The sequence below is a fragment of the Pinus tabuliformis genome, chromosome 4_1 (assembly GCF_031772625.1).
Source record: "Pinus tabuliformis cultivar Carrire ecotype Pingquan chromosome 4_1, CPIR1, whole genome shotgun sequence".
In the NCBI taxonomy this organism is placed as follows: domain Eukaryota; kingdom Viridiplantae; phylum Streptophyta; class Pinopsida; order Pinales; family Pinaceae; genus Pinus; species Pinus tabuliformis.
The window spans coordinates 230,583,997-230,604,443 of record NC_142303.1 but is presented as its reverse complement, the minus strand read 5'-3'; the positions used below and the strand labels follow the sequence as shown (position 1 = coordinate 230,604,443).

The 20,447-nt window shown below is 38.6% G+C and overlaps 1 protein-coding gene across 1 annotated transcript; it reads left to right on the top strand.

The window, feature by feature from the left end:
* The first annotated feature begins 16,258 nt into the window (after positions 1-16,258).
* LOC149175083 (RING-H2 finger protein ATL3-like) lies at positions 16,259-18,071 on the top strand. The gene has a single exon (XM_089422757.1). It carries the CDS (start codon positions 16,433-16,435, stop codon positions 17,441-17,443), a length of 1,011 nt encoding a protein of 336 aa, XP_089278883.1. The 5' UTR covers positions 16,259-16,432; the 3' UTR covers positions 17,444-18,071.
* The last annotated feature ends 2,376 nt before the right edge of the window (positions 18,072-20,447 follow it).

The window sequence follows — 20,447 nt, the reverse complement described above, 5'->3', positions numbered from 1 at the left end:
CAAGTACAAGTAGCGACATGATCAGCATCAGCTACCACACAAGTTTCAAATGGGTGACAAAGTTTGGTTGCATCTGTAGAAAGAACGCCTTACTAGAGCCCATCGGAAGCTCAGACCACTCCGATACGGTCCATACACCATTACCAAGGCTATGGGAAACAATGCTTTGGAGCACAACATTCTCCCATTCCTTTGCTTACACTGAGTGTTCAATGTGGACCTCCCTCGACCATGCTTCCCACCATTACTGGACACATCAGAGGTTGTAGAACAGCACACCAAGGACCAAGTTCAACAGAAGTTTCCTCATCTCATGGAGGAACCCAGCGCAATGGGGACCATTGCCGCCTAAGGGGGGAGGAATGATCCAGGTGGATGTTGGTGGCCACCCACCAATTCCACTTGGACCCCCACAACTGTCTCTTTCAGTTTTTCAGTTTCCTTAATTGCAGCACACTTTACTATTTTTAGCAGTTTTTCAGGTCTTGAACTTCCGGAGCCGTTTTGAGGCCCTAAATGACATTTTTTGGAAAAATGGGAGTAGCATGGGTCCATGGATTGATGTTGTTCTTCCCAAATTTGTAGTCCTTGGATAGATCTTTCTAACAAGCTATGGTGCACGTCAAACGGAGATCGCATGCCAAAGTTACGACCCCGGGAAGTTGATGTACCAATTTACCCAAACAAGGCCCACAAATTGGCGTTTCATCTCCTAGGGTTAGGTTTTTGGATGTTTAGGGTTTTCCATTGTTTCTCAACAATAAATAGGCCTTCGAGCCTCATTGTAACACAATTCAAAGGCATGTAGCCACCACATCTCTTCTAAAAAATAAGCTACCATCACCCTAGCTGGTTTATTTCCATTTCTGTTTGTAAGCATATTTTAGTATTTTACATTAATGAAATGAAGTATTATTTCCATTACATCTCTGTATTTATCGTTATTTCTGTACTTTATTGCGTTCCTGTATAAATCCGGCTCATAAAAATTCAAAGTGTTCGAAAGAGTTCGAAACTTGTACGATTGGATAGATCTCGGCGATCTGAATCCAACGCAACTCGTTTCACTCAAAACATTTATCATATGCTCCCGATATCGTGTTTTGGTTGAATTCTCAAATAGTAAAAAATTTGTAGAATTGATAGGGTGACTGTACATTTTGGGCCAGTAGCATGTTATCACTCAGCCACTCTTTATTAGTCCAAAAATTTGAAATTTGATTGGCTCATAATTTAATTTAATGTTGTGGATTCGAATTCTTTATTAATATAATTGGGCTAATTATGCAATTGGGTGGACCAATGGGGGAGAGCCACGTGGGCCAATTGGAGGCTACCACGTGGCCTGTTGTGATAGGTCAAAATTTGTTGAGGGGCCAAGCTGCCCACCGAATTCGAATCCGCGACCAAGCATCAAGCACAACAGGCCTCAACCAATGCGCCAACACATTGTTTCTTCATAACATAAGGTTTCAATTTTTATTTAAAATGGAGTGCAAATACATTTGGAGGTTGGGGTCGGGGTTAAGCCCCAGCCCTGGTCCCCACGCCCTCAGAACCAAGGGGCAGGACCAAGGGCTAGGGCTTAGCCCCAGCCCCATGGTCACAGTCCCAGCACCATACTAAACCATCACGAAGAACCGTGGTAAGTTAAATGGGGGGCAACCCCAAGGGGCCAGCCCTGTGGTCACATGAACCTCAATAGAACCGTGGGCGGAGAGCAGAGGGGGGCCAGTTGCAAGCACTCCAACAAGGGGCCAAACAACAGTCACATGTGCATTCACATGACCAAGTGCATCAGAGATAAGCCCTCAGTGCTAGTTGGCAACAGGCTCGGGTTTTATGGGCATGATATGACCAAGCGCCAAGTGTTGGGGGCATGGCCAACGGGGGTAGGTGGTTAGCCCAACCCCTAGGCACGTGGCCCCCATAAGACCGCGAATTTCAGAACTGGGGGGTTAATGAACAGTTTAACTATCTGATAATTTTACCCGTCGGGCGGGATTGTAGGGCAGGTTTGCGCGCCGGTTCCAGGTTTGGGGTGCTCAAGCCATATTTGGGTCGAATTGTAAAATGGTTAGCTATGGAATTGGGAAAAGCTTGTAACAGACATAACTTTCTTAATATTTGGTCAAATGAGGTGCAGAAAGAACCCAGATGGGGGTTTTTGACAATTCTAGATCCATTGGAGACATTTGTATTGCATTCTGAGCATTGTAAAGTTATGAAAACACAAATTTGAGCACTTAATAAAAGAGGCCCTACATTGGAAGCTGGACCAAGAGATGTAACCTAAGAGAGGGGTGAACTCCTTTATCATGTTTGTTGTTATGTGTCTCTGATATGGTATTTTGTCTCTATTTTGGCTATTAATTATGTTTGAAAATCACTTGTTTATGCGTTTAGTAACTTGCTCCATTACCCAAAACACACATAAAATTTCACTTGCAATTTGTTCAAATCTTCAAGTTTTCAATTACAAATCATTTTGGTATTAGAGCATCAAGTTATTGTGAAGGTTTGGTTTTGTTTGCAAGTGTTTTTTGGATGCTTACAAGGTTGAAGACTAAAATAGGAGAAGGAGAACTTGTGGAGCCAAGATCTCAAACTGTTTCAAGGAGAGAAAACACACCTCAAGCTTCAATAGTCATGGCACATGAAGAAGGTCTTGAAGGGATGTCTGAAGATGAAAGAACTTTCAGAAAATCATTCTTTGAGATGTCTGAAATGGTTAAGGTTCTTTATCAAGAGAGGAATTAAAGGTTATCTGGAGAGAGCTCAAAACCTCCAAAAGTATATGGAGAAAAAGGAGACAAGCCTACAAAATGGAATGTAGGGGATGGTGACAAACAACCACCTTCACCTCCATCCTCATCCTCATCTTCTACTTCTTCTACCCTTTCACAAACACCTCTAAATTCTCCAAAAGGACATGGTAAAACTCCTTTGTTAAAGCTTGGCATTAAGTTTGAATTGCCTATGTATGATGGAGAGGTAGATGCTAAGAAATTAGATAATTGGATTAGTCAAATTGAAGTGTATTGCAGGTGACAAAGGATCAAAGATGATGAGACCAAGATTCAACTTGCTTCTCTTAGATTGGAAGGTGCAACACTAATTTGGTGGGAATCCAAAACTAAAGAGGACATGAAGAAACATGGTAAGATTTTATCCCATTGGAATGATTTTGTTGTCGCAATAAGAAAATAGTTTTATCCATTAGAATGCATGAAAAAAGCTATCATGGATTGGAAAAAAATTAGGCAAGCTAAAGGTCAAAATGTGCAAAGTTATACTCATGAATTCAGAAAAAGAGGTTTGATTTTGGGTATAGATTTGTCCTCTCAAGATACTTTGCTCAAATACATTGGGGGATTATATAATTACTTGAAACACATCATTCTCATGTTTAACCCTACAAAACTAGATGAAGTTTGTGTACAGGAAACTCGTTTAGAGGCAAGAGGGAAATTTTTTTATGAAGAAACTAGTGATAAGTCATTCAAGTCTGGAGAAAAAGGAAAAGGGAAGTTTAAAGGCAAAGATAAGAAGAATGCTTCAGTCAAGAAATAAGGAGAAAATATCACATGTAAACACTGTTCTAAAGAAGGCCATGATGAAGACCATTGTTGGAAACTTCATCCTAAGATGAGACCCAACAAGTTTAACAACAAGGAGAAATAAAAGATTGTTGTAACTACACAACAAGATCTAGGATCTGAATCCGGAGATGAAACAAAAATCATAGCCATGGGATTGAAAGGTAAGGATTCAATTGCAAGTAATAGTTCTTCTAGCAAACCCATTGAAACTAAAAATGAAAGAGAAATAATAGAGTTGTTCCATATTAGAATCATCACAAAACATAACAAGGTAGATGCTTTGTTTGAGAGTGATTCACTAGAAAACCTCATTTCAAAAGGCATTGTCAAGAAACTAAATTTGGAAACCATTCCTCATCCTAAACCTTATCCTTTGGGTTGGGTATGTGACAATGCCAAGTTGCAAGTGACAATAAAATGCATACTTATATATTCCATCACCGTAAATTTTATTAATGAGGTAGAGCTTGACGTCGTACCACTTGACATTTGTGGGATTGTTTTGGGAAGCCCATACTCATATGTCAGAAAATCCATCTTTCATCACCATGAGAAAAAGTATCACTTGTTTAAAGATGGGATTGCGTACATTGTGAGAGAACATAGCAAGAAGTTGAATTGATCTCTTGTGAATGCTAGACAAATGAAGAGGCTTTTAAATGCTAGTAAGATTTTTACATTATTGATGATTAAACATAAGATGTTGATGAATCTGAAGTATTTCAAGGATATGAATCAAGTTTGAAATATAATTTCATTGAGGTCACTAATCCATGTGATAAGATGTTTTATGAGTCTAACATGTTTCCTCCTAAAAGAGGAAAACAACATGAAGTTCATTTGCAACAGAGTGCATCATTGTTGAACATTGGTATGAACAAGATGCCAGTGTTAAAGAATGCAAAGATCAAGAATCAAAAGTTATTTGACAAAGAGGACATTGGTTCTAAAATATCTTCTTGTGGGTTTCATAATGTTTTGGCATTGAAGAGGGATAGTGCATGGTGATGGCGATCACATTTGGTAAAGTGTTAAGCCAAGTGCAAGGCTAGACATGCTAGCATCATTATGACTACAGTGTTCAAGGTGAAGTGAACTTGAAATTGAATAAGTCTCCTTTGATTGAATATCGAGGAGAGAATATTTAGATCTCTTTAACAAAAGTTTTCTCATCTAAACATCTTGAAGAATTGCAACAAGGTCCTATCATTGATAGAAAGACAAAAACTTCAAAAGTGAAGTACCTTCATGAGGAGCTCAAAGAGACAAAAACAAACAAAGTCAAATGGATTGAAATTGGAAGGGTGAGGGAACTGTACCCTCATCTATTTGTTAACTGAAAATGAGCTTTTGGAGGTCCAAAAGCTTCTAATGGGGAGGAGTGATCCAGGGCATCAGTTTAGTGCTCAAAATACAAAGTGCTTAAAAGAGCTCGAAACCTATATGATTGGATAGATCTCGATGATCTGAATCCAATGCATCTCGGTTCACTCAAAACTGATATTGTATGCTCCCGATATCATGTTCTGATCGAATTCTCAAAGAGGCAAAAATTTGCAGAATTGACAAGGAAACTATACATTTTGGGTCAGTGGCAAGTGGCTACTTGGCCACTCTTGATTGGTCCAAAAATTCAAAATTTGATTGGCTCATAATTTAATTTAATGTTATGTATTCAAATTTTTTATTAATATAATTGGGTTGACTGTGTAATTGGGTGGACCATTGGGGGAGAGCCACGCGGGCCAATTGGAGGTTGCCACGTGGCCTCTGGTGATAGGTCAAAATTTTGTTGAGGGGCTAAGTTGCCCACCAGATTCGAACCCGTGACCAAGCATCAAGCACCACAAGCCTCAACCAACGCGCCAACACAATGTTTCTTGATAACATAAGGTTTCAACTTTTATTTAAAATGAGGTGCAAATATGGTTGGAGGTTGGGATCAGGGCTAAGCCCCGACCCTGGTCCCTATGCCATCGGAACCCAAGGGCCAAGGCTTATCCCCAGCCCCATGGTCACAGTCCCAACACCATACTAAACCATCGCGGAGAACCATGGCGAGTTAAATGGGGGCCAACCCCAAGGGACTAGCCCCATGGTCTCATGAACCTCAACAGAACCGCGGGCAGAGAGCAGAGGGGGACCATTTGCAAGCACTCCGACAAGGGGCTAAACCACAGTTGCATGCACATTCACATGACGACATGCATGGTTCTTAGTGCTAAAGAGAAGGCGCTAACGACGAGGGCCAGTCCCAGGGCCTATGGCCTGTCACATGACCAAGTTCGTCGGAGATAACCCCTCAACACGCATTGGTACGAGGCCTAGGTTTTATGGGCAGGGGTTAGCGATTAGCCCCGATACCTAGGCACGTGGCCCCCATAAGACCGTGATTTTCGGAACTAGGGGGTTAATGGACAGTTTAACTGTCCGAAAATTTCACCCATCGGGCGGGATTGTAGGTCAGGTTCACACACTGACTCCAGGTTTGGGGCGCTCAAGCCAGATTTGGGTCAGATTGTAGGATGATTAGCTATGGAATTTAGAAAAAAACTTGTAATATGCATAACTTTCTCAATTTTTGGCCAAATGAGGTGTAGAAAGAACCAAGATGGGAGTTTTTGATAGTTCTGGATCCAATGGAGACATTTTTATTGCATTATGAGCATTGTAAAGCCATAAAAACACAAAATTGAGCTCTTAATGAAAGAGGCTCTGCATTGGAAGCTAGACCAGGAGATGTAGCCTAGGAGAGGGGTGAACTCCTTTATCATGTTTGTTGTTATGTGTTTCTAATATGGTATTTTGTCTCTGTTTTGGCTATTAATTGTGTTTAAAAATCAATTGTTTATGTGTTTAGTAACTTGATCCATTACCCAAAACACACATAAAATTTCACTTGAAATTTGTTCAAATCTTTAAGTTTTCAATTATAGATCATTGAAAGCAGCATAGACATGGATGAGAAGATTGTTTGTATGTCAGTGCAGAAGGAGGCATTACAAGTAGATGGGGTTTTTACTACAGTGTCATTTAGTGATCAAGTATAAGAAGGAAATCACAAACAAGTCGGCCAACATGCTTTCAAGGCCACCCACATCAAAGATCACAACTTTGGGGAATCTTATGCACATGGAGCCATTCACCCATGATGCATATAGAGAGGCATATTCAAAGGATGAGGACTTCAAGGAGGTGTATCAGCAGTTGTATAGCCATAGTCATGTGCACAATAGCAACAACACTGTTGTCTACCATCTCTAGGAAGGGTTACTCTGCAGGTTGGTTAAGCTATGTGTTCCTAAAGGTTAGTGATTATAGCTCATTAGAGAGGCTCATACCTCCAAGGTTACAGGGCACTTTGGTGTAGGGAAGACCGTGGCTAACTTACAAAGGTATATGTATTGGCCCAAGATGCAAGAGAAGGTAGCTAGGTTCATAAGAGGATGCATATTTTATTGTACCAACAAGCCTAGCAATAGGTAACAAGGTCTATATCATCCCTTACCTTTACCTACTCGTCCTTGGGAAAGAATTTCCATGGACTTTGTTTGAGGTTTACCAACAACCAGGAAGGGACATGACTACTTGTTCATGGTAGTTGACAGGTTCAACAAGATTTGTGTTGTAATGCCCTATAAAAAGACCATCAACGAGAAAGAAGCAACAAACTTGTTCATTGGATAGGTCTGCGTGCACTTTGGGATACCAAGGAGCATAATTTCAAATAGGGATACAAGATTTATCAGTGCATTATGTACTACATTGTGGGAGAAGATGGACACAAATTTGAAGAGATGTACAATATTCCATCCATATACAGATGGGTAACAAAAAGTAGTCAGTAGGACTTTAGTGCAACTTCTAAGGGGATATAACCAAAAGCATCCAAAAACCTGGGATGAAAATCCAATATATATACATCATCCTTACAATATAACAGTCGACACTTCTACATGAAAGTCCCCATTTCAAATTTGTTTTGAATATTTTCCACCTTCACCTTTGGATATTACATATCGCTAGCAAGGAGAAGTGAGGGAAGATCTTACAGGACATGCTTTAAGGGCTGAAAAAATATAAAGAAGATCAAGTAGATCCATCTACAGGTACAAGAAACATTACAGAAGTCGCAGGAGAAGTATAAGGCCAGACGTGATCAACACGGAATAGAGGAATTGTTTAATGTTGAAAATGCAACAAGATGATGGAGCTTAGTGGAAAGGAGTCGTCTTCACTAAGTGGGCCCGCAGGCTATTTTTGGTGCAAGGTCTATTTTTAGACATATGGATCATGGTCTATGAGTTGCAGGATGCTATTTGTGGATGATTGGTCATGTTGGTAAAAATAGATGGATTTATATTTTTAGACATATGGGCGGAGTCTATTTTTAGACTGCTAGGCTAAAAATAGAACAGTCAAATATTATTAGCTCTTAATAATATTTGGACTATAAACATTATCTTATCCTCTTGGAGCACTTCAGTTCGAGCTACGGATGTGGCACATGCAATTGCCAGAAGGAAATACGCTTTTCTTATGGGTCAGTTGAGCTATTGCATGATGGACTTCAGTTAGAACTCAAGTGATTGAGTTTGGTGGAGTTGATTAAGGAGTTGATGGAGTTGTGTTCAATTTGACTTGGTTGAACTAGTTGTATTTAGTCTAACTGCAGAATACACTAGTGATGAGTGATGTGAATTAATTATTAATTAATTCACTAATTATTAACTCATAAATCAACTAAAGAATACATCAGTTAACTCAGTGCATGGACAGTTCAGTGGAGACAAGTGTTAGAGGTGAGTGAAAGGGCAAGACAGCTGTCAGTTGTGACTATAGTTGTGCATGAGATTTGCACAATCAATGGATTGAGTATTGCCAACGAGGATTGTGTGGTTCAGCCAAGGGAAATACGAGTTTGGATCAGCCATTCTCATTCATTCTTGCTTTGGATTGCGCAGTAGAGGCAGGCAGACAGCGGAGGAGATTTGAACCTGTGACTTGATTCAGATCTGAGCTAGTTTGTGTGTAGCAGGTGGAGATAGTACTGAGTACTTGTGAGGAGTATTGTACTATGTATTGTTACATGTTCTCAATCAATATAATATACAGATAGTTGGGGGTTTTCAGCTGTATGCTTTCCCCGTGATATACTGTGTTGATATGTGTGATTGATGCTTCAATGTGCGCATGCGATTGTTTCTGAATACTGCAAATTGATGATCAATGGTAGAGGAGGTTATGTATTATGCATGCATTCCGCAAATAGTGTATAATCAGGATAATCTTTGTGAATAAGTGTTATATTATTCAAAATTTCTACATGGTATCAGAGCAGAGTTGATCATCAGATCTATTATTCAAAAAGCGGTTACATTTTATTTCTTCAGGCGGAGTCTGTAATCGGGCCAGGTAGCCTTTGGATTCATCCTTCCTTTGGAAGGTGAGATATCCGGTAAAAGCCCATACAGTCAATCTCTGTACGAGAAATACTTTGTTCTCACGAATTTTAGATCGGAAGCGGTTGAGTTTTGAGCTGGTGGAATTTGAATTTGCAGCAGTGTTTTCTTGGTGTCAAAGTTGAAATGTCTTTCAACGGATTGCGATTGGAGTATGCTCTTGAGGGCAGCTCGAATTATATTGCACGGAAAGACATGATGGAGGCGGTGTTAGATGACAATGGGCTGAAGGAGTTCATAGAGGTTGAAGTCCCAAAGCCTACTGATGTTGCTCACGTTGAGGTTTGGCAAAACAAGACAGCAAAGTGTCGAAGGATTCTGTTGGAGGGCATGAAGGATCACATTGTATCCAGCCTGCATGGAAAGGCTTCTCCATACTTGATGTGGAAAGCGTTGACAGATTTATTCCAAAGCAAGAGCGACCAAAGGAAGTTGGCGCTCAAGCATAAACTCAGAAACATTAAGTGTGAGAATGGAGACAGTATGCCCAAGTATCTCATGAAGTTCACCCAATGCCGAGATGAGCTGGGAAGTGTGGGGGTGACTGTCGATGATGAGGACTTGGTGAGCTTGGCTCTCCTTGGTCTTCCAAAGAGTTGGCATTCCTATCAGGACTCTGTCAATGGTTGGAAGAAATTGCTAGGATGGGAGAGACTTTGGTCGGATCTTGTGCAAGAGGAGATCAGGCGGAATACCAGGGACGGATCTTCATCAAAGGCATCTGATGAAGAAAATTGCACTTTGGTTGCCAAAGCAAAGAAGGGGAAGGAGAAGGGTTCTCTTTCCGAATCTAGTTCTTCCAATGATGGGAAGAAGGTTGACAAATCGAAAGTGCGATGCTTTCGTTGTCATGAGGTGGGCCATTATGCTGCAAATTATCCACGGAGGAAATCCAAGAAGGGATCCGGGGAAGGATCTGAAGGTGAGGCACTTGCTTCACAATTTGAGTTGGATTTCACACTCTTCGCATGCATGGTTTCATCCATGGTGGGAAGTGGTTGGTTTCTTGACAGTGGAGCTTCTTTCCACATGACCGGTGACAAGAGTTTGTTCAGTACTTTGGAGGAGAAAGATCTCCAGATACTCATAGCGATGGGTAATGATGAGAAGTATAGTGTCTCAGGTGTAGGCACGGTTATTTTTCAGAGGGAGCATGGAGCTCGCCTTACCTTGACCGATGTCAAGTATGTACCAGGACTGAAGAGAAACTTGGTGTCGATCGCGATGCTGGAAGACGGAGGCTATGATGTAGTCTTCAGTAAGGGAAAGGTTTTCCTTAGACACATCATCACTAGACAAGTGAAGCAAATTGGTTCACGGGTCAAGAACCTGTATGCTCTTGAGGTTCAAGATGCATGCAAAGCCTTGAGCAGCGAGGCAATTGATGGAGACTTGGTGTTTGAGAGGGAGCGTATATTACCTCTCAACATGCAGAGCCAGAAGAAGTCTCAGACAATTGTGGAGGAGCCACGATTGGTGTAGTAGCTTCAGGAGGTTGTGGAGCAGCCACAATAAGGAAAGCCAAGAGGAGATCGAGTAGAGACATCTACTCATGCAGAGACCTCTAGTAGGGGGAAACTTCGAGCCAGGTGGGTTGAGGGATCACATGCAGCGATACCTCCAGGTAGGAGGTGGGGCGATATAGAGTGATCGTCCCAAGGAGGAGGGGCAGGATCCTTGAGGTACCCAACCTCTTGGATGAGACCTTGCTACAGGAGCCCCAATGTGGAGTAGCAAGAACTGGCTGATTGGGTAGAGACAGATGCGGATGGAGCAGCAAAGAGAGCAACAGTGTAGGGAATCTCAGGACAGCGCATAGCTAGCAGGCTGTAGCAATGCGAGAGACACAAGTGTTTTGCACAGTGCTAGGTGGCACAAACAAGTGTCCAATGGTGCGAGATGCATGGAGATGTTGCAGTAGCACAGATGTCAGAGAGGGAGCACTTGTCAGCAGCAAGTAGAGCTTCAACATCAGAGTATGTTCCTAGCCCAACAGAGTGGTCAGTTGGGAGTGTTTTTGTTCAAAGTGTTGTTGGAGCAAGTGGACCGGGCAAATGTGTTGCATGCAGAACATTCCAGAATTGCAGGATAGGGGTTGCAGATAATCCATATCTTGTTGAGAGGGAGTGTTGAAAATGCAACAAGATGATGGAGCGTAGTGGAAAGGAGTCACCTTCACTAAGTGGGCTCGCAGGCTATTTTTGGCGCAAAGTCTATTTTTAGACATATGGATCATGGTCTATGAGTTGCAGGATGCTATTTGTGGATGATTGGTCATGTTGGTAAAAATAGATGGACTTCTATTTTTAGACATATGGGCGGAGTCTATTTTTAGACTGCCAGGCTAAAAATAGAACAGTCAAATATTATTAGCTCTTAATAATACTTGGACTATAAACATTATCTTATCCTCTTGGAGCACTTCAGTTCGAGCTACGGATGTGGCACATGCAACTGCCAGAAGGAAATACACTTTTCTTATGGGTCAGTTGAGCTATTGCATGATGGACTTCAGTGAGAACTCAAGTGATTGAGTTTGGTGGAGTTGATTGAGGAGTTGATGGAGTTGTGTTCAGTTTGACTTGGTTGAACTAGTTATATTTAGTCTAACTGCAGAATACACTAGTGATGAGTGATGTGAATTAATTATTAATTAATTCACTAATTATTAACTCATAAATCAACTAAAGAATACATCAGTTAACTCAGTGCATGGACAGTTCAGTGGAGACAAGTGTTAGAGGTGAGTGAAAGGGCAAGACAGCTGTCAGTTGTGACTATAGTTGTGCATGAGATTTGCACAATCAATGGATTGAGTATTGCCAATGAGGATTGTGTGGTTCAGCCAAGGGAAATACGAGTTTGGATTAGCCATTCTCATTCATTCTTGCTTTGGATTGCATAGTAGAGGCAGGCAGACAGCAGAGGAGATTTGAACCTGTGACTTGATTCAGATCTGAGCTAGTTTGTGTGTAGCAGGTGGAGATAGTACTGAGTACTTGTGAGGAGTATTGTACTATGTATTGTTACATGTTCTCAATCAATATAATATACAGATAGTTGGGGGTTTTCAGCTGTATTCTTTCCCCGTGATATATTGTGTTGATATGTGTGATTGATGCTTCAATGTGCGCATGCGATTGTTTCTGAATACTGCAAATTGACGATCAATGGCAGAGGAGGTTATGTATTATGCATGCATTCCGCAAATAGTGTATAATCAGGATAATCTCTGTGAACAAGTGTTCTATTATTCAAAATTTCTACATTTAAGGCGGGAGACAGAGTATGGCTACACCTAAATAAGGAGAGGTTGTGCAGGGACCTGGTAAGAAAATCAAGGCTTTGAGGTATGGTCCCTTTGAGATACTGGAAAAAGTGGGTGATAATGCCTATCGACTTAATTCACCACCATCTATGTGCATTTACTTAGTGGTGAATGTAGAGAATTTAAAACTCCATGAGCTTTCCGTGTTAGATCAGGAAGAGGAACATGTCCTACCTTTTGTGGAGGATTTGGCACCATATGCTTAGGCAGAGTTGAAAAAAATATAGTTTTGCAGAAGAGGTCCATAACTCCAAGACATGGGAAACATGACCTTTGGCAGATTGGATTGAAGGGACAACTTATAGGCAAAGCTAAATGGAACATCAGAGAGAAGGTGGAGGAAACCTTTCCTCACCCCATTCAGTAGAAGCTTTAGGGACCAAAATCCTCCCAAAATTAGGAGGTGTGATCCCTATTGGATCATTATATTGTTTGGGATCCATCTCGATGCATTCATAGTGGAAAATGTGGAGGAATCATTTCATGGGACCGTTTTTACCAACGAGACCCAGTCTAGCAAAATGGGGTTTGAAACCTTCCGGGAGCATTTTGAGGCATCAAACAACATTTTTTAGGGGTAAAACTTTGTTGTTTTACATTTACACTTTTAAATGCTATTATGCACACATAAATCTTTCCAATGGCACAAGAAGCATGTCAATCAAAGTCTATATGCAAAAGTTATACCACTCAAAAGTTGACCTTCCTGGTTTCACCACCATGGTTTGAGAGGATGTCGCACCAGCGCCCATTATTCATGGAAAAAGGGGCTAGTCACGTGATTGTGATGTAAAAGACTCTATAAGATTATATATTGTAACTCTGGTTAAGAGTTGATGCCGTCAAACTTAACCACTAGTAGACTATCAGGTTGTGTTATAACCGAGTCACTAGGAGGAAGAGGCACTTCACTCTTTTGAATGCATTTCTTCCATAACTAAGCAAAAATAGCCAAGAGGGATAGGAGGTAGAGAACACAAAAAGGAATTTTGCACTATATCAGCCCACGGGCCACAAGCCATCCTTCTTTGTACATGTAGCCACATTTCCAAACAGAGAAAGAGAGCATAATGACTTCACCTTTCCATTTGGTTTTCTCCCGAAAGGGTTTCCTAGAGCATATCTTGTCTCTTATGTGTGTGTGAGCTTTTATTTTGTCGTTCTGTATTTTTTGCATCATTTCCATTCACATGCATGCACTAATTACAGTTAAATCTACAGATATAGAAATTTAATGAAACTGCAATAGAGTAGAATTTCAAACTTCTAATATAATATTATCAGATTTGTTGTGACGAACTGTCTTGTGGAATATCCATGATAATTTACAAATCAATATCATCTTCAAACACTTGTAACAAGTTCCTCCCTCTTGTGTTGATAACATTTAAATATTGTGAAAAGTGATCTTACCTCTCAAAGTTCTCAAATAGTGAAACGAATCAAAAGTTTCTAAATAGTTGTAAAGTTCTTTGATCTACATAAGGTGAAATTATCCAACATTAAAAAATCCATCCACACAAGAAAGTGAGTTCCATCATACACAATGGGAGTTCCATTTAAATATTATGCAAAGTGACATAACCTCTCAAAGTTCTCAAATAGTCATGAAACAAAGTGAAAGTTCCTAAATAGCTGTGAAGGTTTTTTATTTATAGAAGATGAAATTATAACTAAGATTAAAAAGCCCATCCACACATGTGAGAAATGTTTATCCAAAGACAGTAAGTTTGGGAGTTCCATTTAAATACTATGCAAAGTGATATTACCTCTCAAAGTTCTCAAATAGTCATGAAACAAAGTGAAAGTTCCTAAATAGTTGTGAAGTTTTCTAATTTACAGAAGACGAAATTATCACCAAGATTAAAAAGCCCATCCACAAATGTGAGAAATGTTTATCCAAAGAGAGTGAGTTCCATCATACATAGTAAGAGTTCCTATTTAACACCGCTAGGAAGAATACTATCCACTTGGCTATGTAGCATTGAATGCAGTGATGGGTGGCATATAGATCATCAAATCTGTTGTCTATTCAAATTTGATGGCCTACAAACCACTTATCTCAACATTCAATGATGTGTAGTTGAGTGAATAGTGTTTACCCACCACTAAGCATAATGCTTAAATGGCCCCCCACAACTTAAAAGTTTGGCCAAAAGATGTGAAATCCATTCTCCATTCTCTTGTCTTCACAATTATTTTTGCTAATAACTCCACTTATTGATAAACAGATAAATCTAAAATTATGTTTATAATGTTAGATTAATAATTTGCATTAACTTAGGATAAATAACACTTATATTTTTTTTTAAACGATGGGAAAACCTATCATAATTCAGTTGTATAGTGGGGCAACCATCACTAGCTGCTAACAACAAAGTAGGTTGACAACTAGGCTTTCACTCCTTGCATGATCTCGGGTCATTATCTTGTTTCGTTATGTACAAAGAAGATCAGCGCTTGGCGAAACAACAACAATTTTAAAACATACCAAGACCTAAACACTCATATTATATTACTTATTTACTTAAAATTTATTTTAAATACAACTAGAATTATATAAAAATAATATTTTTTTATTTATACCCAAATTATTAACGGAGTTGTCTTTAGTGCAACTTTTTGGAAGCTTTTCTGGTGGGTTTTTCCGGTTTAATTTCTCTAAAATCCGACAGGAATTTATTGAAATCACAAGTTTGATGAATAACTTTTGCACAATCGAAGTGCCTTATGGGTTTTTCGGCTTGCCAAATCCATATATACAATAAAAAACCAGTTTAAATAACACAAATCATAATTTCACCTCAAATTTCTCTACCAAAAAGTCCAAAAAATACACTAAAAACAACTCCCTATGAGAAAAATAACAACTAACTCTATGAGAAAACTAAAAAACAAAAAAACTCTGACTCGGTGGAATAATGATCCCCACAAAAACATGGAAACTTGATTCAGGATACGGCATTTACATCCAACAACGCCCCTCATTAAATACACGGTCGCAAGGCTTACCGGAGATATCCACAAATATTTGACATTAAGCCGAAGTTTCACATGTGTGTGACTTGGCACAAAATTTAGTTCAAATCGCGTGCTATTGTGGGATTTAATATTTCGTCATGAGTGCGGTCAAGGATATCAATAAGGAAATATCAGAATGTCAACATCATGAAAACGTAACATGGGAGTGTCGTTTAGTTGACCCATAGAATCATGATGTTTTAATTTTTTGGGTAATATTTTTGAATTAGTTTGGTTTAAAAATTATAAAGAATTTTTTTAATGATAAGTTTAAAATTAGTTATTTAAACCTTTTAAGTGTTTTCCTTTTTTATAATAATAATAAAGTCAGTGTTTTTAGGTTAAGTGACTTTTTAATTTGGTTAAATAAAAATAAAATTATATATATATATATAAAATAAAAAATGTGTTGAGAGTTTCAAATTTTCAGAAATACAGTTTTTTTTTTAAATTTTACATTGAAAAATTATATTTGATTAATCCGAAATTAAAATAAATTTATAAATTAAAAAATATTTTTAAAATAAAATAAAAATATATATAACATTAAAAAATAAAAAATACATAAACACAAGAAAAATACATGAGGTCACAAAAATGAGAAAAATAACCATAAAAACTCATAGAGTACACTGCTCCGATAAAGACAGCCAAAAGACACCCTCCAAAAATATTAAAATAATATCCTTTACCTCGCTCGTGATGAATTGAATGTTGTAGTAGCCGCGTCGAACATCACAGCTGGAAGTTGCGGCGAATCGCGATTCGCAATGTAGTGTCGTAATGTGGGCAGAATAGTCAGAATCCAATTCGATTTCCAGGAAGATAGAGACCATGATCAGTGGTCCGCGGGGATCGAAGAAAAAGAACAGTTAGGGCACGCGGCTCACAGCAGCCTTCGTGGAATTTCCCTCTGCCTTTCAACCTATCGACGCCCGACGCTTTTCTTTTGCATATAAGGCGGCCTCTGAGTCGGCTCGAGTATTACAGAATCACAGCAATCACCAAGAACGCTTGCAATGTCCAGTTCGCATCCGGCCATGGATTCTTACGATAACTTCACCAGAAACGATAACTATTACGGGGATAATGCAGCTAATTACTCGACGGCGATGGCCATTGGCAGCAAAATCATGATCGTCGCCATTCTATTACTGTTCGCGGTCGTTCTCTTCGTTTTCGGTTTACAGATCTACGCGCGCTACTTCTTGTGGCGCAGGGGTTCTTTCCGACGCCGCCGTCTTGACTTTGTTGAACAGCAGGATCCCCTGAGACTCCAAAGAGTCGGCCTCAGCAAGTCGGCTATAGAAACGATTCCAGTGTTCGTCTATCAGTCGGAGAGTCACAAAGAGGGGCTTGAATGCGCCGTCTGTTTGTGCGAATTTGAGGAGAACGAGAAGGCGAGACAGCTCCCCAAATGCCACCACAGTTTCCACATCGATTGCATAGACATGTGGCTGCAATCGCACTCGACTTGTCCGCTGTGTCGATCCAGTGCCCTGCCCGACACGGCCGCCGATTCTGTCGTGGTTCTAGTAGGCAATGAGGAGGCAGCGTCGGGGGGCGCCTCTGAAACAAATCATCAGGTGTCTCTGCCCACCGTTTCAGAGGGCAACGCATCGATTACCATGGAACCCGACCTCTGCCCTTCGTGTAGACATGAAGAGGTTCTGCCGTCTCCAACTTATCCCACCCACATGCTTTTCTGGGCAACCCAAAACAGGGTTTCTTCCATGTCGAATTCCGTGGTTTTCGACCAAGGGGCGGCATCGACTTCTCGTAAAACCCTCGACAAAATCGTCATTGATATACCCCGAAGAATGGACAGTTTTTCTTCTCCCAGGCTACTCTGCAGCGATGACCAACAGATGTTTTCGCCAAATGGGCAATCGCTAAAATCCCCCAGCATTCGGCTCCGTTCATTCAAAAGGCTCTTAAGCAAAGGCAAGAAGGTCATTCCACCGAGTCCAGATGATGGTAGAAGAAATATTCACATTGAGCAAGCGGATTCATCCGAGAGCCAGGGATAGTTGAAAGCTAGGGTTTATTGGTTTCTACTTCAATAAGCATTAGCATCGGAGGAATGGTATAAACATATTAGTCAGAGAGTTGATGCAAAACTTTGCCCTGCCAAGGATTGATTTTATAGCTGATATGGACTGGTGGAATACAGTGGCTGTATTCTCCATGAAACGAAGGGTATTTCTTATCTCTGTGTCTAGTTGTCTCACAAGGTGATTCTGTGAAAGCCAAATAGAATCACTGGGAATGAGAACCCAACAACAAACAGGGGCGTGGAAGAGTCTCGAGGCTTTCAAAGTCCCTGCTGTTTCCGAAGAATCATCGGGAATGAGAACCCAACAATCTACCGGGCAAGAGCTAACCAGCCTGCCATAGGGGCATTGAATCATCGGAAATGAGAACCCACCAATCCCCAGTGTGCAATAAATGCTCCTGTAGTGTAGATTTCTGGAATTGTCTATAAAATTTTCACCTCTGAGTTAAGAAAACATCAAAATTACCAATTGGTGACCTGAAACTCAGAAAACAGGAGAATGCTGAAAGAGCTTAAACTGTAAAAAAAAAAAAACGAATCTGAACTGTGTTCCGTACAAACTTATTATAACATTTATGTTCGGTATAAGTCTGCAATGGAAATGGATCTTTGATTTTTCGAATGAGATTGCTTTTAAATGTTTGAACGGTGCGTTTTTGCTTTAACTTTTATGTGAAAGTCTTCGCTGAGTTCAAGAGGAATGAATCTGCAATGGATTGGTGCTTTTCAAAGACACTTTGCCCGTGTTTTCCCCCGTGAATTCGCACTTTCCCTTGAAACGCTTTTATTTGTTTCTTCCCTCACTGTATATTCTGGAGTAGTTTAAATAATTTTTTATATGATAGCAGGTTATTTGTTGCCGGTTCCATAACCTGGGAGTGAACTCGATAACACTGTCAATGGTTACTTCAAAATTTTCATTTTTACTGTGTTTGCACTTTTACTTTACTGCGTGACGCATGAGATTGCATTCGGCTTGTTTATTAATTTTCATTTTAAAAACAATATGTAATAATCCAATGTGTAAGAAAAATTGTTTAACTATTAAATTATAAAAATTAAAAATATATTTTATTAAATATAAATTAATATTTAAATATAAAAATTAAAAACATATTTTATTAAATATAAATTCATATTTAAATATAAAAAATTTAAAATATATTTTATTAAATATAAATTAATATTTTAATATATTTAATAGACTGAAATTTTCATTTTTACAAAGTACCCCTAAATTTTTTAAATGAGATTAGTTCTTTAATGAAAAAAATAAAAAACAAAACAAACACATTTAACTACACTGAAATTACATTTCCATTTTTTATTATTAATTTAATAGAATCTTTACATGTAAATAATAATAAGTTTATATAACATATAGAATTTATTCAAGATTAAATGAAATTAAAATTTATGATATATAAATAATATTAACTTTATATTATTGGAATTTATTAAGATTAAAAAGATGTGCTTTTTAAATTATATATTTTATGAAGGTAAAAATAAGTGTTTTTTTAAATGATATATTTTATTCAGGTTGAAAATAAATGCTTTTTAAATGATATATTTGAAATTGTGATTGTAAATTTTGAAATTCTAAAAGTAAATTATATATTTCAAGTAAAATTTAATAATATTATTTTTAATAAAAAAATTATAGATGTATATGTGTGGGGAGAGGATTTAATTTAATTAAATTTTATGTTTTGTAGGTTTTGGTATAGATTGCAAATTTTTATGAGGCAAAAAAGTTCCACATTTGGAGGACTATAACTATTTGTGGATTGGATAAATAGAAACGCTGCAATTTTCGCTCTATATTTTTTTTAGATTGAAAGCGAAATCAAGAGACTAGAATCGTTCAATTCTAGTTGATCTGTCGTTCATGATTGTTAGGCACTTTTGGAAATCCATGAGTACTTTGAGGGATAGGCCTTGAGAGGTTGTAGTATTAGAAATATGATGATATTATGAGTTAAAATTATGATGGAGAATTGAGGATCTTTTTGTTGTGTAGATTAATCTTTCTTGATCTTTTGAAGCTTTATGCAAATATACTTTGCATGATGTATATTTCGATATGAAATATAACACACACACACACATATATATATAGAGAGAGAGAGAGAGAATTGAGGACCTTTTTGTTTTGTGTAGATTAATCTTTCTTGATCTTTTGAAGCTTTATGCAAATATAATCTGCATGATGTATATTTCGATATGAAATATAACACACACATACATATATATATATATATATATATATATATATATATAGATATATATATATATAGATAGATAGAGAGAGTTGCTTTTTAATTTAATATGATAAATTGCATTTTCTTTTCAAAAGTAGATTAGAAAATTGTTTATTATCACAAAAGTATGAGTTATAATAACAACAAAATATAATTGTTGGTCATCATTGTAAAGATTAGAATAAAAAACTTGTCGACCATAAATTTTTAATAGAGAAGGTGTCTTCTGACAAAGGTGAAAATGCTCGGGGACTTTTATAGATCTCTCATTACCCCGACACTAACTATCACACACCTCCTCTTTGTAGATGCCATTCTCATCTTTTATAATGGGTCTCTATGAGAGACAAACATACTATTGAAGACTCTCTCCTTATATGGAAAAGCCACAGGTATGTTCATAAACAACCTCAATTCTCTAATATCCTACCACCATTTGGAAGATGAAGAGATTCTCCATTTCACCCAAACCCTCCCTTTTGAATCTAAATTCTAGGGAAAGGCGTGAAGTACTTGGGGTTTCAACTTAAACCAAATTGTTACAACAAGGAAAATTAGCAGTCACTCATTGTCAAAGTGGAAAAACAATTGAAAATTTGGTGTCTAAGATGGCTTTCTAAGGTTGGTCATATATTCTTGATCAAATCTGTCTTAGAATCCTTCCTCGTTTGTTGGACATCTCTTACATGGATTCCCGAATGTATGCTAGAAAAA

Coding starts and splice junctions, on each gene's coding strand:
- LOC149175083 (XM_089422757.1), top strand. CDS start 16,433: ATGTCCAGTTCGCATCCGGCCATGGATTCTTACGATAACTTCACCAGA.